General features: G+C 41.9%; 1 protein-coding gene across 1 annotated transcript; it reads right to left on the bottom strand.

The window, feature by feature from the left end:
- Positions 1–2,061: 2,061 nt before the first annotated feature.
- Positions 2,062–4,494, bottom strand: LOC122118042 (protocadherin gamma-A1-like). Its single transcript, XM_042691892.1, has one exon. It carries the CDS (start codon positions 4,492–4,494, stop codon positions 2,062–2,064), a length of 2,433 nt encoding a protein of 810 aa, XP_042547826.1.
- Positions 4,495–12,356: the final 7,862 nt, after the last annotated feature.

The raw sequence follows: 12,356 nt of genomic DNA, 5'->3' as shown, positions 1-12,356 counted from the left end.
TTTATTTTTGTTAGTCATTTTTCTAATTACAGATACAATGTAAAAGCAAAGAGGCACAAAACTATTTAGCAAGTTATATGGTATAGATACATCAGATGTATTGTTGTGTGCGTGTGTGCACATGTGCACACGTGTGTGTGTGTGTGTGTGTGTGTGTGTGTGTGTGTGTGTACCAGTACTGGTGCTTGAACTTAGAATATGGGTGCTATTGAACTTTTTCAGTCAAGGCTAGCACTCTACCACTTGAGCCCTAGCTCTACTTCTGACTTTTGCTGGTTAATTGGAGAAAATAGTCTCATATACATTCCCTGCCCCTGCCATCTGTGAAGCGCAACAAAGAAAGTAGAATTATAGTCATGAGCTACCAGTACCTGGCTTATTCAAATTATTTTTTTTTGTTTCAGTCGATCATGGGGCTTGAACTCAAAACCTGGGCATGGTCCCTGAGCTTTTTTACTCAAGGCAAGCACTCTACCACTTTGAGCCACAATGCCACTTCCAGTTTTCTGGAGATTAATTGGAGATAAGAACCTCAAAGACTGTCCTGACTAAGCTGGATTTGGACTGTATCCCCAGATCTCAGCCTTCTGAGTAGTGAGGATTACAGGTGTGAGCCATTGGTGCCTGATTAACAAATGTATTCTTAAGCACACAAAAAATATCTCCTATTAAAAGAGTAAACAAAAATATTCAAAACACTTTAAAATTAAAGCTTATGTAGATTTCTCTAGTTTTATATTAACATAACTAAAAAGAGTACTTCAAATATCATACCACCTTGAGAGATAACATCTATATTAAATTAACCAAGGAATAAGCAGTTGTGTATAATGTAGGGAATGTGGAAATCGTATTAGTCAATATGTACTGTTAACCTTTTGTAGTCAAGCTTCACCTGCTCAGATAAGAGAACAGTAAATTCAGAACAATGAAATGAATTGGCCAGAGGCAAACAAGAAATTGTTTATACACTAGGACTCCTTGTTTCTAACATCATCTTCTTTCTGAAAGGAAAAAGCTTCCATGGTTTCCCTTATCTGCAATAACTAGTATATGTCTAGGACAAGCAGAAAAGGTCAAAAGCTATGTACATATGACCATATAAGATGATGCTAAGCAAAATACAAGAAATTGTTTATATACTAGGACTCCTTGTTTCTAACATCATCTTCTTTCTGAAAGGAAAAAGCTCCCATGGTTTCCTTTATCTGCAATAACTAGTATATGTCTAGGACAAGCAGAAAAGGTCAAAAGCTATGTACATATGACCATATAAGATGATGCTAAGCGAAATGAATCCCAAGATAGGGACACAAAAGGTTTTTTATCTTTGCTGCTGTTGTTTTTAATGTACTTATAATGTACTATATGATTTTTTTGTTTCTTTTGTATGTTCTTCCCCCATAATATAACCCCTGTTTTCACTGTACTTGATTCCAGTGCCCTGCATCTTGTATATTCCTTTTTTTCTTATTTGAGGAGGGGAAGGGAAATAACAAAATGCTGAAATAAGGATACAGGTTGACCCATTGTAATGAGATGTACAAGACACTATGTTGAAAATGAACTTTACAACTTTGGGTGGGGGAGGGAGGAGTTTGGGAAGTAGGGAGGGAAGGGATGGTAGGGGAAAAACAAAGGAGGGGGTAACAATACTGGGTAGCAAATGTACTTATTACCTTATTCATGTAACTGTAACCCCTCTTCACAGTATGTTTACAATAAAATATATTTAAAACAAAGGGAAAGCATATTAAGCAAACTCTTCATCCCTATATACATACTATGATTATAATTCTCCTTTCCATTGTAAGAACAATTATTTTCTGATATAAATATGGAGGCTTGCTTAATTCTGTTTTTTCAGGAGGTTATGATATGTTGCTCAGGTTGACCACAAAATCTCAATACTCTAGCTTTCTGAGGGCTAGAACTGCAGGCATGCAACACCAACCACACCCAGGATTTCAATAGAAACCTACTAAGGAATAAAAAACAAAACTAGTAGCTAGTGAAAGCAAGTAAGCCAAATCATTATTTTAATCTACATAGCATAGAAATTCATAAGTTTACCTGAGAAAATGTTTCCTCTTTATCTTCAAGTAAAGACTGAGGTGCAGAAAGAAAATCCTTCTTCTCACAGCTCTCCTGGCTGATGAGTGTGTCAGCATAGTTGGGTTGAGGGAAGATGATGTGGCTTTTGCGGGAGTCGGCGGTGAGGGAAACCTCATGGGAATAGGTCTGAAGGAAAGCCTGAACTCCATCTATGCCCACAAAGTGAGAGGCAGGCATGGCAGCCAACCCATTCCTGGAAGACGGGAGCAGGCGCGCTGTGTGCCAGCGCCTCAGCCTGAGTGCCAGCAGCACAATGACAAAGGCCAGGAAGACACAAGACACGACAGCCACTGCCACCACCAGGTAGAGCGTGAGGTCTGAATCCTGTGGATCAGTGGAGGTCTGGAGGCTGCCGAGGTCTGCCAGGATGTCTGGAATACTGTCAGCCACTGCGATGGTGAGTGTGACAGTGGCTGAGAGTGGGGGCTGGCCATGGTCCTGCACAGACACCACCAGGCTCTGCTTGAGCGCATCTCTGTCCACAAGGGCCCTGGCTGTGCGCACCTCACCTGTGTGCAGCCCCACCATGAAGAGTCCTGGCTCGCTGGCCTTGAGCAGGCGGTAGGACAGCCAGGCATTCTGTCCTGAGTCCTTGTCTACTGCTACCACCTTGGTCACCAGATAACCAGGCTCTGCAGAGCGGGGAGCCAGCTCCACACCTGTGGAACCATCGGTGGGGAGGGTGGGATACAGAATTTCGGGCACATTGTCATTCTGATCTAGCACAAAAAGAGTCAGTGACACATTGCTGCTGAGTGATGGCTTTCCGCTATCACTAGCCATCACTGTCAGTTGTAAATCCCGGAACTGCTCATAATCAAAGGACTGCAGAGCATAGAGGACTCCAGTGTCAGAATTAATGGACAGGTAGGAGGACAAGGGTGTCCCCTGAAAGGTGTCATCCACCAGAGAGTATGTCACTTGTGCATTCTCTATGCTGTCAGCATCGTTGGCCCTCACTGAAAAAATGGAAGCCCCTCTGGGGTTGTTTTCGGGAATGTAGACAGAATAGGAATCATGTTGGAAAACTGGGGGGTTGTCATTGATGTCAGTCACTAACAGCGCAATGTAGGTTTGTGTAGACAGAGGTGGAGTTCCCTGGTCTGTGACTGTGACTGTGATGTTGTAGCCAGGGGTAAGTTCTCTGTCCAGTGTTCGTTCAGTTACTAAGCGGTAGTAGTTATCAAGTAACTTTTCCAATTTAAAGGGTAGATTTCCAGGTATGGAACACATGGTGTGACCATTGTCTCCAGAGTCCTGGTCATGGACACTGATAAGAGCAATTATGGCCCCAGGAGAAAAGTTTTCTGGGACTGCAGTGGCAACGGATGTGATGCTTATATCTGGGGCATTGTCATTTATATCCAAAACTTTGACAAGCACCTTAGCTCTGGCCATGAGCCCAGCACCATCCTGAGCTTGAATTTCCATGGGATACACTTTGTATTCTTCGAAATCCAGTGGTTCTTTACTTGATATTTCTCCGGTATGAGAATCCAACTGGAATATTTGGGCTACTTTGTGATCTACATTGTGAAAGGAATATGTCACTTCCCCATTGGCACCTTCATCTGGATCGGTGGCATTGACTGTGAGCAGCTGAGTGCCTGGTTGAACATTCTCAGGGACACTTACGTAGTATTCTTCCTGTGTAAACGTTGGAGGGTTGTCATTCACATCCACCACCTGAACTCGAATGTGGAGAGTCCCTGAACGGACTGGGTTGCCCCCGTCAGAGGCAGTGAGGAAAAGGTAGTGGACAGCTTCTTTTTCTCTGTCTAGGGAACTTTGTAACACCATTTCTGGGTGCAGAATCCCATCAGGTCCCTGTTGCACATCCAGGGAAAAATGAGGGTTGGAGCTGAGCTGGTAGCTTTGGAGAGAGTTCACACCCACATCAAGGTCTTGCCCAAACGGCAGAGGGACCTTGGTACCTGGAGCCGTTATTTCATTCATTTTAAATTCCAGTTCTTGTAACTGGAACTGGGGACTGTTGTCATTAATATCAATGATTTCCACTTCGACAGGATAAAGTTTCATTTCATCCTCAATAAGGATATTAAAACTCACCAGGCAACGAGCGTTCTGGGCGCAGAGCTCCTCCCGGTCGATCCTGCCCGCGGTGACCAAGCTGCCGATTCGTGGGTTCAGAGCAAAGAGCTGCGTCCTACCTCTCCAGACGATGCGGATTCCGCGCTCCGCCAGCTCTTGGGGTTGTAGCCCAAGGTCCTTGGCGATGTTACCCACAAATGAACCTCTATTAGTCTCTTCTGGTACAGAGTAGTGTATGTTCTCAGCTCCGGCTTCCAATAGTAGTTCCAGAAAAAGGCAGAGAAGCATCAGCCCACGGCAGCCGCTGGGCTTTGCTGGAAACGCCATTGCTCTCTGGCTTCGTAGTTTGCTCCCAGTCTGCTATTAAGGGTAGATCCTTTCTCTGTTTTTCAGAGCCTAAATAATTGATCCAATTTTCAAGATAGTCCCGAGTGGAGAGTCGCCCAGAAACAGGGTTTGGGAAGCTTCAGGTAGACTTCAATCTGGTGGTGGTGATGAGGATTCTAAGAGGCATACTTTTCCCCCTCTTCCCTTTCTTCCTTTTTTTTTTTTTTCCTCTTTACACTGGGCGTGTGAGTCCTGCGTCGCCCAGCTTGGTGAACAGCGACGCCCAGAGCCCTAACCAGTTACTGCACTCCTAGAAAAACTGTAACCTGATAGCTTACCCTGTTAAAGAAACAGTTAATCATCCTACAGGATGTGTATGGAAAGGAGAATAATCATTTACTTGGTCGTATGAAAATGTCATCAAATCTCAATATTCAAGAGAATTCTAGTATCTACAGGGTATTTTCTTTCCCTATTTGCTAATCATACAATAAGAGTCAAGAGCACACTAATGTCACGAACAGGAAAAAAAAAATCAAACCTTGAACACTTGATAATTTCCCAGGCCATGTAGAACAGTTACAATTCAGAAAATAAAAAGGTGGAAGGAAAAGTAAATTGTTCATCATGTGAGGCTTTCAAACACTGGACCCACCTAATTTCCTTTCCATTGTGCTATGAGTATTATTCAGAAACCTTGGAAGTTTTTAAGTCCAGATTTTAGCTCTATTCTTATTTTTCTGAAATGTGTGTTATGTGGGTGTTAAAATTCAAACAAAGGCAATATATTTTGAATAAAATAATATTGCAGCTGGGTGAGATATGAGGATCAGGGTTTGAAGCCATCCTGGATAGAAAAGTCTGTGAGTGCGAGACTCATATTTCCAGTTAACCAGCTAAAAACAGGAAATGGAGCTATGTCTCAATGGAGCATCAGCCTTGAGTAGAAAAAGCAACTGAAAGCACAGAGCTCTGATATCAAGCCTCTGCACTGCAAACACAAACACACACACACACACACACACACACACACACACATACACACACAATGTCAGCTCCTAGAGTTCCATTTAAAAAGTCACATGATTATATAACTTAGACATCAAATTTAAGAGATAGAGAGGTTGCGACAATCTCTATAAATAAAAACAAACAAACAAACTGTATTTTAAAGCAAGCTCTAGGAATGTTATTTTCCCACAAGCACACACATTTTCCCCAAGTTAAGATGGTTCTCTTTATTCTCCTTTTCCTTTTTCTTTTTGTGTCAGTCATGGGGCTTGAACTTGGGGCTTGGGCATTGTCCCTGATCTCTTTTTCTCAAGTCTAGTGCTCTACCACTTGGAGCCACAGCACCACTTCCAGTTTTCTGGTGATTAATTGGAGATAAGAGTCTCATGGATTTTCTTGCCTGCGCTGTCTTTGAACCACGACCCTCAGACCTCAGCTTCCTGAATAGGTAGGATTACAATGCCAGTCTTGGTTTTCTTAATAATAGAAAGGTAAAGATGTTGCCTTCTTTCTTTTACTCAGTGTTACTAAAATTAGTGTTATTGACTAGAGTGAAGCCTAGAATAGTTTATTTATTCTTACTCAATGGTTATATAAGTATGTTATCTGAGCTCCAGAGTTTGACATTTTTGGGACCATTTTTAGGGCAGATACTGGAAGCCATCCCATAGATATAATGACTGAGAAAGATTTAGAAAAATGAGCACAGAAAGGAGGAAATCAAAGGCTATTAGAATGTTTCTTGGAGCCAGGTATTGTGGCGAAAGCTTGTAATCTCAGCACTTGTGAGGCTGAGACAGAATAGTGAGTTTGAACCATCCTGGGCTATATATTAAGGCACTATTTCAAAAAGATTGACATGAATGAGTAAATTAAAAAATAATCATTCTTGGAAAGAAATTTTCTGTCCTTGAATAATGAATTGTACAATATCTCAGCTTACCAAAGATAAGTATAGGGAGCCCAAGGATGATAATAAAGATGTTAAAAAATTTCTTCAGTATTGCAAGGAAGGGACTTTGTAACAAAAAATACAACTTTTTAGAATCTAAATTAATGCAGGCAAATTTCCCCTGAAAGTAATTTTGAGCTAATGAGGCAAATCAAAGCACCTGAAAAGGGTAGCCAGTACATTTGTAGAGCTCCCAATCTCCAACAACAAAAGACAAAGAGGAGTACTTTATAAAAGGATCTACAAAGTTAAAATATTAAAACTCACATGAATGCACTTGATTCCAATGCAACATTTAGGCTTCATTGCTGATACTAAAGATAGTAACCAGTTGAAAGATGTTTCTTGAATTGAAGGAACTAAGGATTTGTGGTTGCAAAGCTATATGTAGATCATAGAACAAGGCGAATCTCTTTCCTTTTATTTGGAAGCAACTTACTCCCAGGCTTCGATCAAAGACCATATTGAAAGCAGTCAAGTGCTGGTGCTAAGGGAGTACCACAGGTAGAAGATAACATCCAGAGTTAGTTGGAAGAGGAAGAACACATAGTCCAAGCCAAGGTTATCATGAGGTTGAGCATCAGCTTTACCTGCCTGACGGTGAGTCTGGATGGATGCTGCAGTCTACCAGCAACTTCTGAAAAACAAACAAACAAACACGTGGAACATGATGGCTTGTCATTGTCTGATGACAGTTAAATACTAGTGGGTTTGGTCTCTGTCATCCCAGAAGCATTGCACACAGGCCTGTGTGAATCAAGTTGAAGAACCACATTAGCTGAAGTATGGATTAGGACAGTTAGTCCCTGTATCTCTATGGAATCCATTGTAGTCATCAAGTAGTTGAGTTGAACATGATACAGTGTCAAAATGGGCTTTGCATAGCTACAGCTGTAAATATCCTCCTTGAATTTTAGTGGCAGTCATTCATCATCCCAGGCTGAGGCTGAGCCAGTCAAATTGTGATTACCATCCCGTGTCCACTCCAAGGTTAGTTCCACAAATATCACTTCAATCTTCCCTCACAGATGTAGGATGGCACTTCTGGTACCAGGTCACTTGTTGGGAAGAAATAGGAGGGATAGAATGTTCTACATCTTGCTCAAAAGCACCAAAGTGTTCAAAGGAGGCCTTGTTAGGCAAATCTACTCACTTCTATTGGGTATGGTGGTACACACCTGTAATACCACAACTTAGTAGGTAGAGGCAAGAGGACAACAAGTTTAAGTCCAGTCTGACCTATACAACATATCAAAAAGCCAAGAGCTGAGGATATAGCCAGTAAAATGGGCAGGAACAAACACTCATTGCCACAAAGAGAGAGAGATCTTCCAAAGAAGTGAACCATTTCTATAGATGGAATTTATATTTAAGGTTATGCTGTGTTACAGCTTGTCTTTGTTGTTCCAGAGACTTCTTCAAGATGAATATTTCATCTATCAGTCTATCAGCAGCTGACAGTAATTCTTGGAGATGAATCATTTGCCAGTGGGATCATTCTTATTTATACTGATTTTCATCCCCCCTTCCTCCCCCATTCTCTGTCCTCTCTCCCTCTCTCCTATCTCCCCTCCTCCCCTCCCTCCCCCCCCCCCCTCTTTGGGCTTGGTTAAGCACTACTCGACAGTTACAGTTCTCAAACTGCATTGCATGTGGGGCCCTGAAATGGATCCACAGTCTCCATTCTTCTATTCCATGCTGTTGCCATTTGTTTTTAAATGAAAATCAAGCATTGCTGTAAATTTGGAGTAGATGTACATGGTATGCTCTATGAGATTATGCAGAAAGTATAGGAGAATTCTACTTTGAAGATATCTTCAGGTTAATGAAGATCAGCAGAGGAAAGGCAGAGGAGGAGATAAAGAATGGGCTCTTCTACAGGGTAACCCTACTGTATAAGCCTCTATCTAAGGACTGGCCTTAGTATTCAAGGCTTTATCTTGTCCTGACCATGCCAACCACTAGTGAATGACAGCTTGCCCCTCTTGTCTGGAATATCTTCATTAACAATTCAACATATTTACTGCTCTAGAGTTCTCCTTTACTTCTAGGAGTCAGAGGTGGTTATTGAAACTAATTTGATAATTTTGTAGAGTTACTGCCAGCATCCAAATCTATTGACTTTAAATAGCTCTTATTAAGATCTTTCCCAGAATTTGCAAAATATCGGTGTTAAAAATCATTATGTTCTCGTTTGTGTCAAGGATGAATGTAATTTTCAAGTTCAAATGGTGTAGGTTCTTTCTTCGTTCTATCTGCTTAGATCCAGCCTGTCATATCCAAGTTGTTCTCTGCTGTCTGCGTTCTCTGAGACAGTTCTTAGCACTCACCTGGGAATGTCCAGCCACGAGATCCCGTCTTCTGCGACACAATATCGTCTACATTAAAACCTTCAGTTTTCTTTTCCGAACAGCAAATCTCCTACGTGGTTCTCTAGGCAGAACAAAGACCGCAGGAAGAGAAACGGGGCTTCCTGCGCTCTGCTGGTCCGTTCTCTGCGTGATGCTAGTCAGATCCGAGAACCTCTCGCTGCAATTGCGCCCCGCTTCCGGATGACAAAGAAAAGGCATCCTGACGAGCAGACCAGGATATTCAGGTTAGAGGGCTGGAGAAAGGGAGTGCAGAGTCTTCGGGTGTGTTTCTCCAAAGCCTGCGGGATCCCTGCGTCAGTCACGGGTGCCCGGCGATGCGGCACGCTGGCCCCGACTGGGCCACAGCGACACCCAGAGGCCCAGCGGGAGATCATCACGGGTCATTTCTATAATCTTCTCCCCACACTCCCACCTCCACCCCCGTCCCCCAAGAAATGCTATTACCTACTTTCCCGGCAAGTTACTTTGAAGTACCAACTGCTTTAATACGAAGAGCTAAATGAGAGTTACTGCCAGCATACAAATATGCTGACCTTAAATGGCAAATCATGATTTCTTTCTGGAAAAACATTAGTAAGATTTTTTCTCCCCCACAAAATTGAAATCAAACGTTTTAATTTATTGAAATTCGACTTCAGGATCCTCATAGAAAATTTTCCTCTTAACTTTGCTTTTTTTCGTTGTAGAGGCTTAAACCTAGGGCTTTGTGCATGCTATGCAAGTGAGCTACCCTGAGCTATATCCTCCAGCTCTGGACATTCCATGTGTGTGGTGGTGTTGGGCTTGAACTAAGGGCCTAGGCACTATTAGCTATTTAGGTGCAAGGCTGGTGTTCTATCAATTGAGCTGCATCTCCATTTTGGATTTTCTGCTTGTTAATTGTAGATAAGAGTCTCATGGAATTTTCCTGCTTGGGCTGGCTTCCAATCACTCTCCCACAAACTCAGCTTCCTCAGTTGCTAGGATTATAGTCCCCAGCAGTTGCTAGGATTATAGTCCCCAGCTACCCACTTGAGGCTCAACATTCATTTTAGAATGTTTACTTAAACTTCTTTTGCTCAAAAACAGAAAATTTAGCCAAATGCTGGTGGCTCACATCTGTAATCCCAGCTACTCATGAGGCTAAGATCTGAGGAAAGTCCATGAGTTCAAGCCCCAGGACAGGCGCTCGCACATGTGCATGCGCGCGCGCGCGCGCGCGCACGCACACACACACACACACACACACAGAGGAAATTTGAGCAGGCAATGGTGGCTCATGCTTACAATCCTAGCTATTCAGGAGGATGAGTACTGAGAATTGAGGTTCAAAGCCAGTCAAGGCAGGAAAGTTGGAGAGACCTCAGGGACAGGCGCTTGGCCCCAAGTTCAAGCCCAAAACAACAACAACAAAATCTCCCCCACAAAAAAATACAAAAACCCACAGGAAATTAACCATTGTAAGAGTAATTTTACCTTATAAGAGGAATTTTTACTGTAAATTCAATGACAAAATAAATTTATGTTATAAAAGGTAGAAAATGTTGAGTTTAAGTAATCAGTAATTGTATCATATAATTACTGATATAAACTTTTGTATTTCATATTTATCCATTCTCTCTCTCTCTCACCTCTGTGCATGTTAGTACTGGGGCTTGAACTCAAGGCTTTGAGCTCTCCCTTGCCTTTTTTGTTCAAGGCTGGTTCTCTACCATGGGAGCCACACCTTCACTTCGGGCATTTTGCTGGTTAATTGGAGATAAGAGTCTCATAAACTTTTCTACTGAGGCTGGCTTTGAGCCATGATCCTCAGATACCAGCCTTCTGGTATCTGGGTGCCACCAGCACCCAGATTTTCAAATTCAAAAAATATCACTTCTTTTCCTTTTCTTTTTCTTTTTTTGTCAGTCATGGCTAGATTTTAGAGCCTGGGTGCTGTTCCTGAGCTTTTTTGGTCTGGGCCAATACTCTACAACTTTGAGCCACAATTTCACTTCTGGTTTTCTGGTGATTAATTGGAGATAAGAGTGTCATGGACTTTCTGTCTGGGCTGGTTTGGAACTACCATCCTCAGATATGAGCTTCCTAAGTAGCTAGGGCTATAGACATGAGCTACCAGTATCTGCCTCAAAAATACCACTTCATTATTGACATTATTATGCAGATATTATTTCACAAATATTGCTAATGCCAATGACCTTTTCTTTCATCTGATATTCCTTTCTAGTTTAGGTACCCAACCTTTCTATCTAAAAGGAACACAAATTTATTCATAGCTTTAGGAGGCTCTGATAAATCTAAACTAATAATGCTTATCTTATTCATTTCAACAGGACTTCCTTAAGAATATAACTGAAAATAATAAGTCTAGAGCAGGGCTGATTGACACTATTTTGAGCCAGATAGGTTTTTGCTTTGACAATTGTTCTATACCTCATAGGATGTTTAGCAATATTCCTGGTATCTTCCCACTAAATCTCAGTAGTCCCTATTGATGCAAGTTAGTAGAAAAACAGTCAGTTGGGGAATTGTGTCCTACAGAACTTAGGGGGTGAAGTAGTAAAGGCTATATATGACAGACCAACAGCCAATATCACACTAAATGGTAAAAGAATAAAACCATTTCATCTAAAATCAGGAACAAGGTAAGGATATCCACTCTTCCCACTCCTTTTCAGTATAATTCTGGGATTCCTAGCTAGAAAAATAAGGCAAGAAAAAAGAGAGAGAAAAGGAATTCACATAGGGAAAGAAGAATTCAAACTATCCCTATTTGTAGATGACAAGATCTTAAATAGAAAGGATCTGAAAGATTCCATTCCTGCCAGTGCAGGTGCCTCATGCCTGTAATCCTAGCTACTCAGGAGGCTGAGATCTGAGGATCACAGTTCAAAGCCAGCCCGAGCAGGGAAGTCCAAGAGATTTTTATCTCCAATAAACCACTCAGAAAACTGGAAGTAGAGCTGTGGCTCACGTGGTAGAATGCTCGTCTTGAGGTGAAGAACTGAGGGACAGCACCCAGGCCCAGAGGTCAAGTCCCATAGGTCAAGTCCCATGACTGATAAAAAAAAGTATATAGTTACTAAACGAGAAAGACAGCAAACAGACTGAGAGAAGATATTTACCAGCAATTGGATAAAGGCTTAATATCCAAAATATAAAAAGAACTCAAGAAACCAACTCCTCCCAAAGTGAATAGAGCAATCAATAAATGGGCAAAGGAGCTTAGGAGAGACTTTCCAGAAGAATAGGTAAAAATGGCAAACACACACACACACACACACACACACACACACACACACACACACACACACACACACGGAAATGAGCAGCATCCCTGGCCATAAAGGAGATACAAATTTAAACAACTTTGAGATCCCATCTCACCCCAGGTAGATTGGTCAACATTGTGAATTAAAATAACAAATGCTGGTGGAGATGTGCAGAAAAAGGAATCCTGTTGCACTGTTGGCAAAATGTAAATTAGTAAATCATTCTGGACAGCAGTATGGGGATTTTCAAAAATTAAACATACATCTTCCCTCCCA

Source organism: Dipodomys spectabilis, unplaced genomic scaffold (genome assembly GCF_019054845.1).
Source record: "Dipodomys spectabilis isolate Male_0828 unplaced genomic scaffold, ASM1905484v1 ptg000147l, whole genome shotgun sequence".
NCBI classification, from domain to species: domain Eukaryota; kingdom Metazoa; phylum Chordata; class Mammalia; order Rodentia; family Heteromyidae; genus Dipodomys; species Dipodomys spectabilis.
Note: the sequence above shows the minus strand (reverse complement) of the source record. Positions and strands in the feature narration are given on the sequence as shown.

Coding starts and splice junctions, on each gene's coding strand:
- LOC122118042 (XM_042691892.1), bottom strand. CDS start 4,494: ATGGCGTTTCCAGCAAAGCCCAGCGGCTGCCGTGGGCTGATGCTTCTC.